General features: G+C 50.9%; 1 protein-coding gene across 4 annotated transcripts in view; it reads right to left on the bottom strand.

The window, feature by feature from the left end:
• The window catches only part of NTRK3 (neurotrophic receptor tyrosine kinase 3), a 589304-nt gene extending 571179 nt beyond the window's left edge, over nt 1-18125 (bottom strand). For all 4 annotated transcript variants that reach the window (XM_060260076.1, XM_060260077.1, XM_060260079.1 and 1 more), the window contains exon 1: nt 17860-18125. In XM_060260076.1, coding sequence (XP_060116059.1) covers nt 17860-18125 — 266 coding nt within the window. The remainder of the gene's footprint in view (nt 1-17859) is intronic.
• Nucleotides 18126-21691: the final 3566 nt, after the last annotated feature.

Below are 21691 nucleotides of genomic sequence, written 5' to 3' on the forward strand. Positions count from 1 at the left end.
TAAAAAAAAAAACTGCGATTTTGTTTGAAAGTGGGTACACAGGAAAATCCATGCACATACGTACTTCTGGTTTTAAAAAAAACATTGGCAAAACTGGAATTAAAGGTTCACATGTCTGAACCAGTTTGAACATGCACCAGAGGAGTTCAGTCATCTGGAACCGTGGGATGAATGTGCAGACATCCATAAGCACGGACTTTCTCTGGTGGCTGTTTACTCCACATCCAACTCATCATACGACAGAGTGAGTATGACTGGGGAATGGATAGGGATGGGCACCGACTGCAAAATGATGGTTCAGTTCATGGTTTGTTGGGTTGCCTGAATCAGTGGTTCGGTTCATGTTTTGTTCAGTTTCCTGAACAATTTGTGGTTCACTGGTTTGCTTGGCTTGGAAAGATGTAGACAGCCCCCCCCCCCCCGTGGACTAGAAACACCAAACTTGCAGCAAACTCTTAATGGACTCTCCTCTACCAAGTCTCCAAGTTTAGCATGAATTGGATTTTGCAGGACTGAGCTGCAGCCCCCTACCCAAGCAGGTGCCCCCAATAAACTGCTCTCCCAGGAGCTGGGGAAAGAAAGGGAAGCCCCCCTGCAGCTTCGGGTTGGTTTCACCTCTAGGAAGCTTGAAAACTGACTAGACACTGCAGCTCTGCTCTTCCCGCCCCAGTGCTGCTGTTCAGTTTCCACTGAATAGAAGCCTCAGGGGGCTGGGGAGAGTGGAGCTGCGGCATCTAGTCAGTTTCATTGGAAACTGACCAGAAGTGCAGGAAGTCAGGAAAGCAGAGCTGCAGCAACTAGTCAGTTTCAGTACTGACCAGAAGCACAGGCTTATATCCCACTTTCCTCCTTCGTGGGGACCCAAAACAGCTTACAACATTCTTCTCCCTTCCTCCATTTTATCACCCCAAAACAGCCAGGTTGAGCTGAGAACACCAGACTGACCCACAATCACCCAGGACCAAAGCAGAGCGGAGGTTCAAAGCCGAGTCTCCCACATTTTGGTCCACCCCTCTAATCACTAGGCCACACTGGCTTTCCAGGGCTTGCTCCAACGCATGGGGTTTTTTTTCATTTATACCCATCTTTCTTGCCAATGGAAACCAAAGTGGCCTGCAGCATTCTCTGCTTCTCCATTTTATCCTTACGATCAGCCCATGAGAGCCAGTTTGGTGTAGCGATTAAGTACACAAACTCTTATCTGGGAGAACCAGGTTTGATTCCTCACTCCTCCACATGCACCTGATGATGTGCCCTTGGGTCAGCCACAAGTTCTCTCAGAGCTGTTCTGCTCAAGAGCAGTTCTGTCAGGGCTCTCTCAGCTCCACCTACCTCACGGGGTGTCTGTTGTAGGGAGGGGGGAAGAGGAAGGAGATTGTAAGCCTATGCAAGTCATATTTTCTACTAGCCCTTCTCCAAGATGACAAAGCCCGCCCCCCCCAAGAAATTATCCCAAGTTCACTCTTCCCAATTGAAATCCAACCTCCCAAGCAGAAGTATCTAGGACAGCATGGGGGGTAGGGGTGGGCGGGAGGGATAAACGGATGCTGTTTTATCATCCTGGATTTCCGCTCTTTCATTCTGTTGTTTTCTGGTTTCGTTAGGCTTTAAGATTGCCTTTTATGATGCTGTGAGCCACCTTGGGGGAATCTGCAGATCCAGAGTTAGGACATAAATTCTCAAAAAAATATTATTTATTAATAATGGGAGTCCTAGTGAAAAGGGAAATGTCTAGACTTTAATAATCTAGAAAGGCCCTTGGAGTGTGCAGTTTTCTGAAGGCCACCCAATAAATCCATCACCGGTGGGATCTGAACCAAGGTCTTTTCAGTCTGGGCTTCCAAAACTGTCTTAATGCTGCCAGCTCACTATTCGGTGCTCCTGCCTTCCCCCTTGAAAAACATTCATTTCCTCCCTTTAACCCCCCCCCCCCCCCCAGCAAATGTGCATTTCCTGCCCCAGCAGTATGGTTCAGGGCAGAATGCAGAGTAAAGCAGCCTAGAATATTTCCCTCTTTGGACATTATCACCTGTGTCCTCACAGTACAGTCATTTGCATTTGGCGAAAAAGCTCATATCTGTTTGTACCTCTGCAAGTTTTTCACAAAGCGATGGATTTCCATTCTGTATGGCTAAATGGGGTGCCTGCCATGGAGACTGATCAAGATTGGTGGCTGGGTTAGCCTGTCTGCAGCAGTAGAAAAGAGCAAGAGCCCAGTAGCACCTTAAAGACTAACAAAAGCTGTAGCAGGATATGAGCTTTGTGAGTCACTGCTTCAGAGAAAGCTCACACCCTACTACAAATTTGCAGTTTTTAAGGCACTACTGGATTCTTCCTCGTTTCTACATTGCCCGTCTTGATCTGTCTCCAAGTACAACCTCTCACCACTTACAGCTTTCTTTCTGTAAAGCAAAAGGAAAACAAAACAAATGCATTTGCCACTGGGGTAGTTTTCTAACCGCTGACCATGTGACATACTGGGAGAGGACAGTATCCAATGAGGTTTTTTTCATAACAACAGGAAAGTCTTCAGGTGTTCTGGATAAGTACAGCTCTTCATGACCAAAATGATGACCTCTTCCATAGAGAAACATATTATTGCAGTAGAAAAATACCCCAAGGTACAAACAATGATAAAAAATGATGGTTTTGTATGTTGTCCTTTAAAATTCAAGGAAGTTTGGGAGTTATCTAATACCTTAGGTTTGAAACGGGGTTATCTTGTTGTTTCATATAACTAGCATTTGGCTAGGGATAGAAATGTAGCCCAAATGCTTAAAGGGGGTGAGTGGGTCCTCCAGAGGTTAATTTGAAGGGTAACACAAATCTCTCCAAAACCTGATGTCTGCTGTTGTAGCACACTCAGCATCTCATAGCATAGAACACTGACTCACTGTTAGGCAAGCAAGTAGGATCAAAGAGACAACACAGAATCACAGAGCTGGAAAGGGCCATCCAGTCCAACCCTAAAGCATCCCTGACAAGTGTTTGTCCAGACTGGGGCCAAACTTGCTATACATATGAGCCACAGAAAATAAATGTCAGATGTCTGAGAGCCTCAAGACATGGACGTCAGATATTGGAGGGAGGAGAGGAAGGAAAAAAGATGGGGAGGGAGAGGTGGAAAGAAAGTAACTTTACTTTTAAATGCATTCTCCAAGCTGCTGGCTGGCATGGCTCAGAGAAGTGATTTAAAGAGACAAATGCCTTCTCCAACAGGGCAGTGGGGGCTTCAAGAGCACCCAATATGTGTGAAAGAGCCACATGTGGCTCCTGAACCACAGTTTGGCCTCCCGTGGTCCATACACTGTTCAAAGACCTGCCAGTGAGGGGACATGGCCCATGAAGATAGGAAAAAGCATCCCCACCGTACCTTTGGCACCAAGAATTGTACAGAGGTATTGGGGAAAGGCAGGCTGAGAGCTCATTGCTTCATCATGACAGCAGCAGCTGAGACAGGGGCAAGGCAGATGGCCCCAATCCCCCACACTTGCTTTCCTACATGCAAGCAGTGCAGCAAGAACAGAGTCCCTCCCATGGCACCAAGCATCACACAAAAGGCACCAGAACTGCCCTAAGGACGCCAATTGTTGCTCCACCAACACAAACACAGTCAAGTTCCCCCTTTACCCAAAAGGAATAGGAAATCTGAAAGCACTCTACAATCAATTCAGGAATCACCCAAATGTACTTTAAAAGCTGTAGTGGATCCTGCTAAGCAGAAAGCTAGTTCCACCACCTTTTCGCTGACTTCTCATATGCATATCTCTAGGCCCTTGCACAAACACACAAAAACCCAAACCCACATATAGCCCAATTATTCAGCTACTTTCTATCAGGCTGAAGGCTCACTTTAACCCAGTAGTAGAAGAGCTGGTTTTTATACCCCACTTTCCTCTACCTTAAGGCGTTTCAGGAGCAGCTTGCAATCACCACGCCTTCCCACAACAGGTAACTTGTGAGATAGGTGGGGCTGAGAGAGTTCAGAGAGAACTCGGACTGACCCAAGGTCACCCAGCAGGCTTCCTGTGGAGGGGGAATGGGAAGGGAATCAAATCCGGTGCTCCAGTTCAGAGCCTGCTGTTCTTAACCACTACACCACGCTAGTGTGAATGACAACAGAGATCTGAGAAGTATCCTCCCCTTATGCACTTCCAGCTGCTCTGTCCTTTACATGAGCCACAGTACAACCAAATGGGGAAAAACCACTCACGGAGGACATACCTCTGCTAGAAACTTAACCGCTATTCAAACTGGAGAGAGAAAGGAATGACAATTCATCAGGAAACCAATGCTCCTCCCAGTAGTTCCTATTAACTGTATCATCTTTCCAGCAAGGTGAGATCCGCTTCAGCCCATTAACAGGCTTTTCTTCTGTAGCAGCCTCTCAGTCTCGCAAAGGAGGGGAGAAGAGGGCCAGCAGGGTGTGGCAGGTACAGTGCCAGTCAAGGGACCCAACTCCAAATCCCTCACTGGATGTCCCTGGGCTAGTCCCTCTATCTCAGGTTAACTGACCACACAGGGCTATTACTGTGCAGATAAAATGGAGGCAAAGAGAAAGATGTTGTGAGCCACCAGGAGTGACGTCTGCAGCCTCCTGCCTTGCTGTCCTCAGAAGGGGGCGGGGGGGGGGACACAAGGCGAAAAGACAATGCAGAGAGAGACCATTGTCTCTGTGTCAGCAAGTGGGAATCAGCCAACCAGCAGATCCAGCATTACTCCAGGTTTAGCTCAATTAACAGACAGTCCCTTGTCAAAAATTAAATGCTAATCAAGGATCTAATCCAAGCTTGAGAGTGATTAATCAAGCTTCCCCTAAGTAGATTCTTCTCCAGCCTCTTCTTGCGGGTCTTCCCAGGAAGGAGATCCTAAAAACTCCCCCGTCAGCCCATTTCATCATTGATTTCGTTCCATCTTTTTTTAAAAAACCCGAGGTTTTCATTTAAACCTCTTTTGTTCGTTCAAACCTTCTGCTTTTTTAAAATTCAAAACGACTTCCTTTCCTTTTGAAAAGCTCCAGGTTCAATCCAGGCATGGGATGGAGTCAGCAGGGATAAGCAGGAAGGAAGAGAGACAGACACTGCTGCCGGCAAGGCCAGGTTCTCACATGCACATTCGTCAGGCAGGAGACTCAGAGCATCCAGCAACAATCCAGAGATATGAGTCACTCCATAGATGAGTCACTGCAGGTAGACCATTCATGCAAGCCATCGCCTCAAGTTTAGTTCTTACCAGCCAATGCAGATAGCCCAGACATTCAGCCGCAAGTCAAGCAACAAGAGACTCTCTCTCATGGGCCAAGTCTTACATCCAGCAATGCCCTCCAAGTTTGGTGTAGTGGTTAAGTGTGCGGACTCTTATCTGGGAGAACCGGGTTTGGATTCCCCGCTTTCTCCACTTGCACCTGCTAGCATGGCCTTGGGTCAGCCATAGCTCTGGCAGAGGTTGTCCTTGAAAGGGCAGCTGCTGTGAGAGCCCTCTCCAGCCCACCCACCTCACATGGTGTTTTGTTGTGGGGGAGAAGGTAAAGGAGATTGTGAGCCGCTCTGAGACTCTTCGGAGTGGAGGGCAGGATATAAATCCAATATCTTCTTCTTCTTCTTCCACCGCAAACTTTGGGAAAACACCCAGCCATTTTTCTGCTGCTTAATAGTTGGCATGTCGGACAAGGATCTAGGAGGCCCATTCAGTTCTCTGCTCTGCCATGGGAAGTTGGTGAAGAACCCGGGCTGGTCACGCTCTCTCCTCCAGCTGAACCCAAAGAGCCCTTGCAAGGAGAAAATGGCGGAGCACGGAATGTTATAAGCCACTTTGGGCGCATACAGCAGAGTATAAACAGAGAGATAAACCAACCCTCTTTTTATGGAAGGCAAATGACTTAGGCAATTCCCTCAGTACTTTGTAGCAAAATCACAGAGCTGGAAGGGCCATGCAGGCCATCTAGTCCAACTTCCTGCTCAGTGCAAGATCTGCCTAGGGCAGGGGTGGCCAATGGTAGCCATGCTGGGCTGGGGCTGATGGGAGTTGTAGGCAAAAAAATCATCTGGAGAGCTACCATTGGCCACTCCTGGCCTAGAGAATCCCTGACAAGTGTCTGTCCAGTGGCTGCTTCAAGACTGCCAATGAGAGGGTGCTCACCACCTCCGTTGGTAGCTGATTCCACCATTGAATGACACTCACTGTAAACAAGCTCTTCCCAGCCGGTACCTTCCCACCTTCAATTTAAACCCATTCCTGCGAGTCCTCTCCTCTCCTCTCCTCTGCTGTTCTTATGTTCTTATTTAGCCACGGTATATATATATGTGTGTGTGTGTAAATGTTATGTATGTGTGCGTGCGTGTGTATACACACACACACATGTACACATATTGGCCACTGTGTGACACAAAGTGTTGGACTGATGGGCCATTGGCCTGATCCAACATGGCTTCTCTTATGTTCTTATGCTGCCAACAGGAACAGCTCCTGCCCTCCTTTAAGTGACAGCCCTTCAAGAGAGCAATCATGCCCCCTACAACCTCCTCTTCTCAAGCTGGAACATTCCCAGGCAGTGAAGGGAAGGATAAAGCTGGTTATACTTGAATTCCACCTCCCCAAAGGAGCTGCACATGAACTAGAAGCAACAAATGGAAAAGGTTCAGCTTGGCCTGCTCCCTGAGATACTACTTGTACGGAGTGTTCGGTGCGACAGGGAGTATTCAAAAATCAAAGGGGGGGGGACCTCTACCTCAGACACACCTCTTAAACTGAAGTGGTACATCCCAGCTTTACCCTTTGGTTCAGCTGAATACATAACACCCTTTTCTTGAAAGCTTGACCACACACGGCGCTTCCAGAGATTCCCAGCATTACATCAGGGCTAGCTCGGCTACGCAGAGACTGCGTCATAGTGAGTCTGTGTGCAAATAAAAGCTGTAGGCAGTCCCTTTGGAAGGGAAGGCAGCTTCTCCGGGCCTGACACTCACACCCCCCCCCCCCCAACCCCAACAGCCCTCAGCGAAACTGAAAATATACTCACAGTGAGTCACACCTCTCAGCTGTGAGATCCGCGGAAACTGACAAGCTCTTTCAGTTCCGCTAGAGTTCTTGCTCCAGATATGGAGGGAAATCCTTGTTAGCTCCACTGCAAACTGGAGAGCCAGTTTGGTGTGGTGGTGAAGTGTGTGGACTCTTATCTGGGAGAATCGGGAAATGTGAGATGACCCATCACTTCCAGGAAGGTCACTAACTGGGCCTGGGACAGAAAATCAGTCAGTGAGAGTGAGTCCTATTAGGGAGGAGATTGAAGCTGAAGCCCACTCATTCTGGATTGTAGCATGATCATGGTGGAAGATTTCGGTTTTTCATAGAATCATAGAGCTGGAAGGGATCTCCAGGGTCATCTAGTCCAACCCCCTGCACAATGCAGGAAACTCACAAATACCTTCCCCTAAATTCACAGGATCTTCATTGCTGTCAGATGGCCATCTAGCATCTGTTTAAAAATCTCCAAGGAAAGAAAACCCACCACCTCCTGAGGAAGCCTGTTCCACTGCGGAACTGCTGGAACGGTCAGGAAGTTCTTCCTAATGTTGAGCTGGAAACTCTTTTGATTTAATTTCAACCCAGTCCTACCTTCTGGGGCCACAGAAAACACAAAAGCAATAAAACCATTATGGGGGGAATTCACAATGATGTCTGGAACGAAGAGGGTCTAGATTCTCAGGAAGAAGCAAGTGAAAGAAAGGTGTTGTTCAGAAAGAAAGACCGCTGATGTGGAGCAGCTAGCAGCCCAAGCAGATTCCTCTGTTGCCAGCATGAAGACTTCAGTGCTCACTTAGTCATATATTCCCTGCATTTAAAAGACTAGCATGTCAAGGGTAGAGACTGAATTCCTTTCATTTTTAAATTATGCATTTAAAAGAGCTCAGCATCACCATCGGAGGAAGCCACGTGCTTGAACTCCATGCACAACCCACTCAGCCTCCTATGATTTTGGGGAGGGAACCAGATTTATTTTAAACTATAAACCTTCCCCTTCCATTTTCAGGTGTTCTAAGAAGATCAATTCAGGCGGGTAGCTGAAACAACAGGACAAAGTTTGAGTCCCGAGGTACCTTTATGACCAACAAAGTTGTATTCTAAATATAAGCGTTTGTGTGCATGCACACTTTGTCTGTTTGTATGCGCATGAAAGCTGATATCCAGAATTAAACTTTGCTGGTCTTAAAGGTGCCTCTGGACTTGCCCAAACTTTGTTCCAAGTGTCCTAAAAGTAGTAAGTGTATCAGCTTTGGTTTCGCTGTTGTAAGTACTCACAAGTACTGTATTCACCAGTAGAATATGGAGGTCAGGAGGCAGGAATTATATATTAGCAACAAGAAAAAAATACTTATTTACAGGTAGGTTTCAAGGAACAGATCAGCAGCACGGGTCTCCAGATAGACAGAAGAGAAACCTGGCTGAGGCACATCAATTTAGAGAGTAGTTTCAGTTTTCTTTAATACCTTCCAGTATAAACAGGCTTTTACCAATTAGCCACTAGGCTGAATCCTCTCTCTCTCTCACACACAGCACACACACACACAGGATTCCAACCCACACCCGCCTGCTCTTTCCAAAGAGTCCAACAAAATGGCAAAAGGTCTGCTCATTGCCAGCGATGGGCCTAACAACTGGGATTGTTTGTCAGAAGGAGAGCCAAATTGCTCTGCCATGCTCTGGCTCCACCCTGCCCCTGCTCTCCCCCTGGTGCCCTGCTGCTGTGCTTCCTCCTACATTCAGCCCCCTTCTCAAAGGTGATTGGATGCTGGAGTAGCCCTCTCTAAGACTTATGTGAGTGGCTGTCTTCCCCTCCAGGGCCAGGACAACCTTCTGTCCATCACAGGGGGTCTAATGCAAAGTGGCAGTTGAAAAGGTTCTTTGGCCTTGTATTCAGAGCCAGGTCCCCAAACTTCACCAAGGCCCCATTTCCCCAAGAGTTAATGGCGTCTCACTTTGAGGGTAAGGCATAGACGTTTAGTGAAATGCACCCAACCCCTGCCCCCCCCCCCACAGCTCCCATTGAGGACTAAGCCAAAGGGTCCACATTTCATACAACATGATTAAAGATGCAGTCCCCACCCATCGATTTGTATGCTTTGAGGAGCAATGTAAACACAGCCTTTTCCTACCCACCTCATCCCTTTTTCCTCCTAAGTGGATGGCTGTCTTGGAGCCATTCCCTCCTTCCAAACCCTGTTGAATGCAAGAACAGACGCTTGAGAATCAAATACTCCAGGACCAATACTCTGATCATAAACTGGGTGACATGTCTCCCAAAGTCTCTTGGGAACTGTAGTCCAGCAGTGCTGAAGCTTTCCTCACTGCAGCCAGAGAACATGACACTGTCTTATACTGAGCTGGACCATTGATCCGTTGGGCTCAGCAGTGTCCATTCAGGCTGGCAGTGGCTTTCAAGGTCTTGGGCAGAGGACTTATACATCATCTTTTCACTGGAGATGCCAAGACTCCACTGGGACCTTCTGCATGTAAAACAGCTGCTCTGCCTCTGAGCCATGGCCCCACTCTTGCTCACCTCCTCATTAACAAAGCTCAGAGTTCCTGGAACACAGTTCGAACCCGCTGTCCTCAGGATTCAGCAAATAAGACAGACCCAAGCACACCCCCTCCATCCACTTTTGGGGAATAGGAGAACAGCGTGTCGATGCTGCTGGAGCATATGGTGATGCCTGCCCCGCCCCCTCTACCAGCTGCAGCAAGGGTCAAACCACATGGAGCAGTAAGAAAATGGGGGTTGGGGGAGAAGGATGGTTCTGTACATTTCACAAGGCTCTTCTGAAACAAACAGACAGACATGCACCCAGGACACAGCACAGGGCTCTGGGAGCATTCTGCTAGCTGGTGCTCAGAGATGCCCCCGGCCTCAGGAACAGCTGTTCAGACAAGAATTGTGCCTGACTCTACATGACAATGCCTAATGCTCTGCCATGTGGCTCCCAGGAGGCCACGGAAGCTTAATGGCTCAATGGTCAGGACCTCATCCCTGGAGTCACAAAGACAGATGCATTTGCAGTACCTTCTGGGAAAGGACAAGAAGCAGGCGAATAAAAGAAGACAAGAAAAGCTATAGGGAGGTGGAAGCCAGCCTCTACCACTTCTCTGCCCCAGCCCAACTTCATGAGGAAGGGCAAAATACTCATAGGAAATGCAGGTGGCCAATTATGATCTCTCCCTCTCCCTCTCCCCCTCCCCCTCCCGCTCTCCCCCTCCCTCCCTCTCCCTCCCCCTCTCCCCACCCCTCTCCCTCTCCTCACCCCTCTCTCTCTCACTCACTTTTGATAATTCAGAGAAGGCATTCCTCTGTAAAATCACAGCCATACTTCACACTGATAAAAAAAAAAATGTACTGCCCGGAAGTGTACAAACTAGCTTCCTCAGCAAAAGACCTCTCCCTCCACTTCTTTTAGCATGAACCCACCTCCTCAATGGAAAGGAGGTGGGACTGCCCAAAGTTGTGGCCTGTGCAGAGGTACAACTAATAGCTTCCTTCCAAGGCGATTCTGTTGTATGAGGAGGGATGGAAACACACAGCAGCGATGGTCACCAACCACCTGCAAGCAACTAGAAAAAAAGCACAGCCAGATCTTGCAGAAACACAACAGGCACCTCCGCCGCAGACGGGTACTTCGGGCACACAGAAGCAGCAGATTTGGATTTAATCTTGACCCACCAGAATGCAACCCACACTCGGGAGTCACCAGAGATTTATAGAAGTCCCAGTCCCCTACTCTACTTGACAGTAGCTGGTGGGGGGGGGGGGGGGGGAGGACCATCAAGGATCCCTCAGACCACATCCGCCACCCCCACTTTCTACACAAACTGTCCTCTGTGAAAAGCTGCTGAGTCGCCTCCCCCAGGAGCCCTCTTCCAGATCACAGCCGCTGGGCTTCTACTCCTCACTCCGCCCCCCCTGGCCTTGGCTTGGCTTCTCTCCCTGGTGCACAACAGCAAACAGCAATTGCTCTCCCCCCCCCCCCCAAACGTGACTGTTCTGTGAGCAAGGAAAGAGAGCACAGGAGGAGGTGGGGGCGAGGAGAGAAGAAAGGAAGAAAACTATCCAGAACGTTAATTAATTGAGGCTTTTGTTCCATTCCTTAACGAGCTTTTAAACAGCAGATTGAGTTACACCACGGATGATAATATCGTACTGAAGCAGTGGAAAGCGAAGCCAAAATCTGGCGCAGCCTGGACTAGGCTTCCCGGCTTCGAAAGAAGGTGCACCAGGGGGCTGGGGTCAGCAGTTCGCCTGGCACCCACGCCCTGCCTACTGCCAGCCACGCTTTTGCCACAGCGGTCAGCCTGAAGGCTCCCCAGACCTGGGGTGAGGTCAAGCTAACAACATGGAATGAGATCGTGGCTGTGTTTCTGGCAGCCCTAAAATCCACAGCCGTTTGAGAACAGCAGCAAAACAGACACACCAAGGGCTCCAGAACCTTTAATACAATGTGAAAGGAGATGCATTTGATTGAAGAACCTCTTGTAGCCAAACGGCTGGTCAGCAGCATGTGGCAGAGAGACAGAGCTGTGATCATTAGCTGATTTTACCAGCATCCACTGCGAGAGGGATAAAGGTTGAGCAAACAGCAAGATGGAAACCCAGTGCACAACTGGATCAGTTATGAGCCTTGCAGCCCGCTCCACCCACTTGCAAACCTTCTGCTTTGACAACCTGTTACAGTACGGCCTTGAAATCACGGGGTACCTCCACGTGGTGACCCCAGAATCTTTATCATAAGTCGCTTCCAGAAGAAGGTATCACTTTCTTCCTTAGTGCAGCCTTTGCTGACCGAGAGAACGAGGTGCTCATTAAGGTTCATTAAGGTTCGTTGGCTGCTTTGGAAAGACAACTGCTTTGGAAAGACAATCTCAGGTAGACCAGGGGTAGTTAACATGAGAGACCACCATGTTCTGCAGTAGGGAAAAGGCTGCAATGAACAGTAGCCAAATCAGAGCATCAAGCTGTGGAGTCCCTCTAGTTTGTATTACATCTCTGGTGGCTTTTGGAAAGCCACTGTCTCTATATCTCAGCTCCTCATTCTACATTAAAGCTACCTCAACGGATGGTGGTTGTGGGAATCCTTGTGAGTCTGTGCAGCTTACACTCAGAATGCTTTCAGATGCTACATAAGAACTTTTAAGAACATAAGAGAAGCCCTGTTGGATCATCCAGTCCAACACTCTGTGTCACACACAAAAAAAAAACCCAGGAGCTGTTTTACTGTTTTATGCAGATTCAGTACACTTGCAAAGCCTTTGCCTCCTAGAAGCAACCCAACCCACAGTGGCAGAGCACTGACATTTCTCATTTCACGGATGTGGAAGAGCAAGACCAGAGTAAAACCATTGCCCATGGCTCTGGAGAGCAGCTGCCAATTTGGATAGGGAGGACTGTGTTTTATGGCCCCCATAACCCCTCCCCTTTTCCTGTTTCTTTTTCTCCTTCCCACTCACTAGCCAACCTACTTTTCTATGACCCCTGCCTTCAGCTTTCTTCCTCCCTGGTAGCTTCTCCTTGGGAAAACTCTGCCCAGTTCCAGCCACCAGGTTGGGTCCAATTGGGCCATAGGAAACCCACAAGGACCTGCAAAGAGCACATCACATTCTTATATACCCCTTTGGCATACTGTTTCCTCTTTTCCTTCCCCTGGCAGCCCCCATATCCTCACCTTTCCCTGTTTCCTTTTCTCTTTCACACCCACCAACCAATTTTTATTTGGCTCCACCTTCAGCTTTGTTATTTATTTACTTCACATTATGCTTTGGTTCTCTGAACAATAAGGACACAAAGAAGTTTACATTGTGTCCTCTCCTCCATTTTCTCCTAACAACCTTGTGAGGTAGGTTAGGCTAAAACCATATTGGCTTCCACGGGGTGGCTATTGTTGAAAAGCAACAAGCCTGTGTGAGTCATGCAAGTGGGGTGCATAGTAGTTTGCCTAGTGGTTGCTGTAGGCCTGGCCCCAATGACTCCTCCCTCAAAGGGCAAAACAGCTCTAGAAAGGGCCCTGCCTCCCATTCCTTTACAACAAAAAGCAAGGCTTGAAGGCTGGCAATACTGTTGTTGTTGCCTAGCAATCCCCCACAACAGCTCTGAGAGGGTGTTCATTTCTTGAAGCTCCATGCAGTCACTGCTTCTATCAGGGCTTTTTTGGTAGAAAAAGGAACTAAATTGCATATGAGGAACTAAATTGCATATGGCAAATTGCAGCAGGAACTAAATTGCATATGAGGCCACACCCCTTGACATCACCATTGTTTCACATTGGGCTTTTTTGTAGAAAAAGACCAGCAGGAACTTATTTGCATATTAGGCCACATCCCCTGAATCCAAGCCAGCTGGAACTGCGTTCCTGTGCATTCCTGCTCAAAAAAAGCCCTGGCTTCTACCGTGGGGGCGTTAATCTCCAGTTTTAATCATTTATTAAAACCTGAAGGGTCCCCCCCCCCCCAGATCTGCAGAAAGGTCATGGACATATTCATATTCCAGCCACCATGTTCAAGCACCCACGGTTGGGGCCATACTGAGAATTAGACACATTCATGTTTTGTCCTGCACCAGCCATGATGAGCCTCCTGTCCTGGGAGCAGGACTCAAAGCCCCACCACAATGCCAACCACCAGACTAGTGTTTCCTTGGGAAGGGATTCTCAGCGGAAATGGATCCAAACGTGGCAGCAGGATCTCTGGTCGCTTCCTGCCATCCATCCAATAGCTGCACTGCTTGGCAGCTGGAGAGGGTTGGTTCTCAGCGGCAAAGAGATCCAGGCACAATGAAGGATGCATGGCAGCTTCCTGAACTCCCATGAATGGTGCGGCTTTTCCTGCTAAGCAGAATTTGGCTAGAAATCAATCCAGCATTTCCCACATCAAATAAGCCTTTTCTTCCAGCCCTTGTATCAACGTTCCTAAGAGGAAGAGACTAAAATCACACCAAATGCACAACAGAAGGGATCTTTGAGATTTCTGGTAGAACCCGAGCGGACCACCTTCCTCAGCACCAAGCGGTTGGTTCCACTGTCATCAATAATGTGACAGAAAATTGAGTTCTCAACTAGCCAACACTCCTCAGTCGACAGGCATGCAGTGAATAGTTTCATTATCCATTTCTACAAGATTAGCCACACAGTATCCTCACGATGGTTGCCAATTTCCAGGCAGGGTCTGGAGTTCTCTCAGAATTACAACTGATCTCCAGACTACAGAGATTAGCACCCCCCCCCCCAGGAGCAAATGGCCACTTTGAAGGGCAGGCTGTATGGTATACCATAGATCCTAGGTCAGGGGTGGTCAACGGTAGCTCTCCAGATGTTTTTTGCCTACAACTCCCATCAGCCCCAGCCATTGGTCATGCTGGCTGGGGCCAATGGGAGTTGTAGGCAAAAAACATCTGGAGAGCTACCATTGACCACCCCTGACCCTCCCCCCAGATTCTCTGCTCCACAGGTTCTGCCCCCAAATCTCCAGGAATTTCCCATGCCAGAACTGACAACCCTATCTGACACAGCACACCAGATACTTAACCCTCCTCTCACTAAAAGGCCTGCCCCCACTGGGAGGCTGGGCCTGTTTTTCTGGCCACCTCCATCCAGGCCCTCCTGTCATACAAGGAAGTTCTAGGAAGCTGGGGGGGGGGGGGCATTTTCCTGCCTCCAGCCTCTATCTCTGATCTTCAGTCAAGATCAGCGGGGATGTTTTGGGAAGGGAGGGTATCACTTTGATTCCTCACTTCCTCTACCAACTCCCAGCAGCCCAATTTCACTCTGTGGACGAAACAGCCTATTCCAAATCGCACCCTTCATGAACCAAGAGGCCTCCGTAGGATTCTGCCCAAGGCTCTCTTGAATCTGTCTCCTGGCCACTTCACAAGAATGTTTGGCTGATTGGGGTTGTGCATTCCACCCTTCAGCTCCCACCCCCCAACCCACTCTCTTCACTTGGTCCTTGCCCTCTCCTCAGAAAGGCAAGGGGGTTTAAATATAAAGCCAAGAAACGGTTATCCTTGCTCATTTTCGGTGAATCCAGCCAGCTGCTCAGCGCTACAGAGTTCTTCTAAGAGTTTCTCCAAGTGAAGTTTATTGCTCAATCCCTGTGAAATATTACTGGGATCAAAGATGGCAGAAATGAACCAATAACCCAGGATATGAGAACTTAAACAGTCCTGGCAGACCAGACTAAAAAAGCCATCTAGTCATTTATTTTGCTCCCTATAAGCGACCAAGCAGGCACCCCTGAGAACTTAGAAACCGCCATTACTCCCCAAATCTGCTTTTGGCTTCAAATATGGGGATTCTATTTTGCTGCAATGGCTGACAACCACCAATAGCCTTGCTGCCTTCTATATATTTTTCCGAGGTGTATTTAAAGAGCTGCTCTTCCTCCCCCCCCCCCCAATCAAAAAGTGGAATGGGCATGCCCAAGGAAAGTTTTGTGTTTAGCTCAAACTCCCAGGACACAATTGCACAACCAAATATCCTTATAAGAAGCATCTGCCTTGAATTTCTCATAGCTCTTTGGCAAAGGTCTGAGACCTGGACGCAGAAGGATTTATTGAATACATTTATTCAAACTGGATCATGAACATCTTTCAGCAGCCCTGACAACACCTTCCCATTACCCAACTTTTAAAAACACACACACTTAAATTCAATCTCTCTTTTGGGGAGGGGGGAATACCTTTGTTTTATTGTTTGAGAGGGTCTTTCTCTTATTTGCAAGGCAGGGGACAGGGAGGGGGGGGAATCCTTCACCAATAGCTTGATCAGCATTTTCAAAGCACTAAAGTCATTTTCCCGGATACAAAAGATTCGCATAATCATATCTCCCCCAGCAGTTCAGTCTATGATATAGACACACTGGCTTAAATACACATGTATTAAACACCCAGAAGGTTTAACGACATTCTCCCCGGCCTTCAAAGCTGCTCTCTGGGGGTTCAAAGGCCAAAGACACAGGCTGGAAACGAAACACTTTTTTTAAACTTTCCTATTGTTACCCACTAAGCTCTTAGTACTGGAAGAGGGATGAATCTGGAAGTCTGGCATTGTGTCGGCTGTGCTGGTACCTTGGGAGGAAATTTGGCAAAGAGGACAACTGGATGATGGGCTGGGCAGAAAACACCAATCCATCCAGTCACCCACCCATCTATCCAGCAATGCAGGCTTCAGAATGGCCCTTCCCTTGGGCCAAGCAAAATGGACTCCAGGCAATCAAGCCAGGTCAACTGGAAGACAGTTGGCTTCCCCCCCCCCCTTTCCCAGTCATCCCTCTGTGGTGAGAGCAGCAGCCATTTCTGTCCTCTAGAACCCCAGTGGACTCATTTGCAAGGCAGGGGAGAGGAGGGGGGGATCCTCCCTTAAGTCCCCTGGGAAAACATGCAGAAACACTCTAGATGGCAAGTGGCCACACACCAGCCTCAGCCCAGCATCAAGCCCGTCCTACTACATGAAGCGGAAGAGACAGACAGCCGTCCAGAAACAGTGAAGGTTTAACATTTTGCTCAGTTCACGGGGTGGAGGGGGGTGGGGTGCTATTTTCCATTTCTAGTATATATGCTCCCAGCTCCTACCCTGTGTCTCCGGCAAAGTCTCTGAAAAATTCGTAGTTAATAAATAACCCCTTTCCCGATTACTCATTCCTGGCCTCGCAGTAGATGGCTGCCAAAACCGTAGAATTCCACCTTCTCCCCCCCCCCCCTCCCCAATTCCTGATTTGGACTCCCGCAAGCAACTTCCTCAAGGGGCAGAACTCCCATTTCAATTAGCATTAGGCTAATGAAATATCTCAGCGCTTTCACCCCGTCCACACTTCTCTCTCCCCTCTGATCGAGTAGTATCTTTTCGTGAAAGCACCGCCACCAATGCAGAGATCTGGACGGAGATGGATTTTTTTTTTTTTTAAAGATACATGTGATTACAATGTAGATGGGCGAAGGCGGGACGTGGGGGGGGGGGCAAAAGAGGGTGGTCTCTAGGGCTAATAGGATTTCACACAGGCTTTCACATGGGGTTTAACCACCAGTATCTCCCAAGAGGGAGAAAGCTGCCCAGAGTTGATTTTCTGGATAAACAAGCACACAAGCAGGGGGGGGGGGGGGGACTCCACTAAAAATATCTCTGTTTCAACAACCCTCACCCCAGCGGCTCTGAGATCAAAACATGCCAAAGGGAAGACAACTCAGCATCAGGGGGGCTGCCCAAGGGAGGGGAGGGGGGAATGTAACATTCTCAGCCTGAAGAAGAGGTCTCTCTCTCTGGCGCGCGCTCTGGCTCTCTGTGTCCTATTTCCCAAAGATATGCTTAAAGGAGAAGGTGCCAGGATTTTTTTCTAAAAACGGCGAGGGCGCAGATGGGAGGGTTCGAGCCCGGAGAAAGGGAGAGAAATCCCAACCTGGAAGGCCTGTCAATCTTCCCCTTCCCCCCAAAGAGCGAGCGACCCTCGCACAGTTCAAGCAAAGGGGGGGGGGGTATTCACGACCTCTCCCACAAGAGAGGCTGCCAACAAATCCTCCTTGACTTCCAAGCTCTCGCCAGTCTTCCTAACTGTTGCTTTTTCCAACAGAGGGAGGGGGGAGGGAGGCGATGATTGCCCCCTCTTCCTGCTGCACGATTCCCGAAGAGAGGCGAGGGGGAGAGCCGCAGTGTGCAGCGCTGAAGCCCCGTGCGCCCCCCTCCCCCCCCCCGCCCCGGGATAGGCACCTGATCCACCCCAGGCCCCCCTGCCGAGGGGGGCTCCCCTCCGCCCCCACGTCCCTCTGGGTGGCCCCGGCGCCTTGGGCACCGCGGGGAGGAGGAGAGGGGAGGCAGCCAAGAGGCGACTTACATGGCGATGATGTTCCTGGAGACGTCGGTGATGTTGACGATGCCGGCGCTGGCGTTGCCGTTGCCGGTGGCCGAGTCCTGGCCCTCCAAAAGGGGGAAGAAGGTGCCATCGTCCAGATTGGTGCAGGCGATCTCGGTCTTGTTGCAGGCGCAGTTGGCCGGGCAAGCCCAGGCGGAGCCCCAGCCCGAGTAGTCCCCCCAAAGGCTCCAGAGGAAGAAAACGTTCCACAAGCGACATTTGGCCGGGCACGAGAGTAAGCCATCCATCTCCGGCGCGCGGGGGCTGGAGGATCCCGACGAGGGGGGGAGAGGGGAGGGGAGGGGTGGGGAGGGGCGGGGGGGAGGACGCGGTGGCAGGAGAGGAGGGGGGGAGCGAAGGGCGGGAGGGGGCGCAAAGAGACCGGCCTCCCCCCCTCGCCTCAAGCCAGCAGCGGGCGCCCCCCGTCTCCTGCCGTCGAGGCGAGCATGGCGCGGCCAGCGGATCCCCCCCGGCAGGCTCAGAGGCGCAGCAGCGGCGTCCCGGGCATCGTCCGCCGGGCGGCTGGAGCTCGCAGAGCGGGGTGCCTCCAAGAGCCGCCGCCGCCGCCGCTGCTCGCCGAGAGACTGGGGAGGAGAAGAGGAGCGCAGCGGAAGATGGAGCAGGGGGGAGGAGGGAGAGGGAGGAGGAGAGAGCGGGCGGGCGGGCGGGCGGAGGGGCAGGGGAGCAGCACCACTAGCAGCAGCGGCGGCGGCGGCGGCGGCGGCTCCTCTCGCCAGTCTCCAGCTCGGGCTCTCGCCGCCTGCCGGCTTCCCTTCCCTCTCGCTCTCGCTCGGCGTCCCCGCGTCCCACCCCCTACTGGGCAGATGGGAAACTGAAGCACCTGCCAGAGGGCGGGCAGGAGGGAGGCTCAGGCGACAGGGGGCGCTCTACCGGCCAGCCCGGCTTCCCCTGCTGCCGCCGCCGCCGCCGCCGCCGGCCCTCCCCACGCCCAGCCAGCCGCTGCTGCAGAAGATGCAGGCAAAAGCTGAGCTCCCCGCCCGGGAGGGGAAGCCTCGGCGCCGCCGCCGCCGCTAGTGGTGGTGCTGCTGCAGCTGCAGCTGCCGGCCGAGCAACCGAGAGCGCCAGGGCTTCCCTCCCCCCCCCCCAGCTGCGCACGACGCCCCCCTCCCCCGCTCGGAGCCAGAGGGCGACGGGGGGAGGAGGCGCCTCGTCGGGAGCCGGGATCTCGCCGCCGGCCTCCCCTCCCCTCCCCCGCAGCCTCTCGGGAGACTCCCCAGGGACTTGCTCCCGAGGAAAAGCGCCCCTCGGATCGGGCCGGGCGGCGCGCGAGAAAAAGTTCCCACGGTCGGGGCTGCCCCCGAGGGAAGGGAGGAGGGGAGGCCGCTGGAGAGAGGGGAGGGGCGGGGGGCAGTGCGGTGTAGCGGTGAAGTGGGACTCTTTCTCTGGAAGCACCGGGTTTGATGCCCCCCGCTCCTCCCCCCGCTTGCACCTGCTGGAACGGCCTTGGGTCAGCCAGAGCTCTGGCAGAGGTTGTCCTTGAAAGGGCAGCTGCTGGGAGAGCTCTCTCAGCCCCGCCCGCCTCACAGGGGTGTCTGTTGCGGGGGGAGGGGGCAGAAGATAGAGAAGATTGGGAGCCGCTCTGAGTCTGGTTCAGAGAGAAGGGCGGGGTATAAAGCTGCAATTCTTCTTCTTTTTCTCTTGCAGTGACCTCTCTCTCTCCCACCCCTCTCACCGGTCCTTTATTCCTGTAACCGGGAAAGAAGGGGGTGGGGGTTGCGGGGCGTGGAGGGAGGAGAAGGGGCAGAAAGAAGCCCTCTCCCTGCATTTTATTTTGGCGCCCCCCTCCCCTTAAAAACCCCCAAGCTGCCGGGGAAGAAGAGAAGAGGAGGAAGAAAAGGTTTAGGGGGGGGGGGAGAGCTAGGGTAGAAATGGGCTATCTTGTCAGTTACTGGGGTGTGGGGGAGCAATCTGGCCTTGTAGCTCTTGCTTGGAAGCAGATTTTGCAAGCCTGCGTGCCAAACCGAGCTGTGTGTGTGTGTGTGTGTGTGTGAAAAGCAGAAAGAAAGGAGCGAGCGGTGTGTGCGTTTGAAGGGCTGCTCTCAGGGAGCCGGAATGGCATCAGGAGATGTGCGTGTGTGTGTGTGGATGTGTGAGCCCGCTGAACAGAGCAGCGAATTAAGATGCAGGGCGCATTTTTGGGCCGGCAGAAACCCAGGCAGATCAGAGCCCTCCTTAATTTGCTTCTCTATGGTGCTTTGCCTTGCGCGCCTCTTCCTCCACCCCCCCTTCTCTTTTAATAGTCTCTTGTTTCTGCTCCTTTGCACACAGACACGTCCTGATAAAAGAGTGGCATTTCAGCCTCTAGCAGGACCGGAGAGCCTTCAAGGGGTCCTCTTCCAACTCTTCACATTCTGGACAGTGGGGGTGTGGAAGAATTATTGGGGTGGGAAAGGGGGGGTGGTGGTAGGGGGAGGCTGAGTTCTATGCCACCCTTCTTTCCAAAGGGTTTGATAGCCAAAGATGCCCTGAAAGGACTGGGTTTTGGAAAAGGAGGCTGGTTGCTGCATTTCTGGCTTCTGTTTCTGACTGGAAAGAGAGCAACCTGGCACAGTGAATCCTACAGAGATGCAACGCGCACCCTCTTCAGGAGATGCTTCTCTCTCACCCCTTGCTGTGTTTTCTGACTGCTGAGCATGATTCCTTAGTGGAAGGAAGCACACCCAGAACAGTGACTCCTACAGAGACGCAACGGGCATCCTATCTGGAGGGTGCAGAATTCAGCTGCATCAGGGATAAGCTAATTTCACTTGCAAGAGAAAGAAGAATTGCACATTAACACGACAGAAGTCAGGCCGGAGCATTAAATCATGCAGAGCTGTGACAGACGGCTTGGTGATTTGGGCTCAGAGGAACTTTTCATTAATTAATTGCTTAGTTTAACACAAAGAGTGGGCATTACCACTCTAGGGTCAGAGCTGCCAAAACGGAACTTCTGTGTGTGTATGGGCTGTCAAGGCAGTCGTTGACTTACGGTGATCCCAGCAAGGGGCTTTCAAGGCAAGGGAGAAGCAGAGGTGGATGACCATGGCCTTCCTCTGCAGAGTCTTCCCCAGTGGTCTTCCATCCAAGTACTGACCCTGCTTAGTCTGTAATCCTATGTACAAAGGTAAAGGTAGTCCCCTGCGCAAGCACCAGTCGTTTCCAACTCTGGGGTGACATCACATCATGACATTTTCACGGCAGACTTTTTACGGGGTGGTTTGCCATCGCCTTCCCCAGTCATCCACACATCCCCCCCAGCAAGCTGGGGACTCATTTTACTGACCTCGGAAGGATGGAAGGCTGAGTCAACCTGGAGCTGGCTACCTGAACACACCTTCCGCCGCCGAGATCAAACTCAGGTCATGAGCAGAGCTTGGACTGCAACACTGCAGCTGACCACTCTGCGCCTATGCACTCGAAAGTAAATCTGACTGGTTTCTGGAAATTTACTGTCTCCGTCTATGAAGGTTTTACGGAGCTATTGTGGCTAATGGGAAAAGGGGGGAAGGCTCGTCATGCCTTCAGTAGAGGCTAAATTGGTGGCAACAGGCAGTTGGAGCTGTTCATGCCATGAAGGCAAACGGCATCACAAGGTAACTAACATCGCATTAAGCCTCTACTGAAGGTGAAGAATATTTTCTTTTCTCCAGGTGGTTGGCAACCTTGAGTGCTAGGAATCAACAGGGGAGGATGTTGCTTCACTCAAAGATTTCCCGCAGTCATCTTGAGATGCCTCCCAGACTCCAGTGGAGACCACAAAATGGAGGAGACAACATCAAGGTTTATTCCCGGTCAATTTATTTGGGAGACA

Source organism: Heteronotia binoei, chromosome 19 (genome assembly GCF_032191835.1).
Source record: "Heteronotia binoei isolate CCM8104 ecotype False Entrance Well chromosome 19, APGP_CSIRO_Hbin_v1, whole genome shotgun sequence".
Taxonomy (NCBI): domain Eukaryota; kingdom Metazoa; phylum Chordata; class Lepidosauria; order Squamata; family Gekkonidae; genus Heteronotia; species Heteronotia binoei.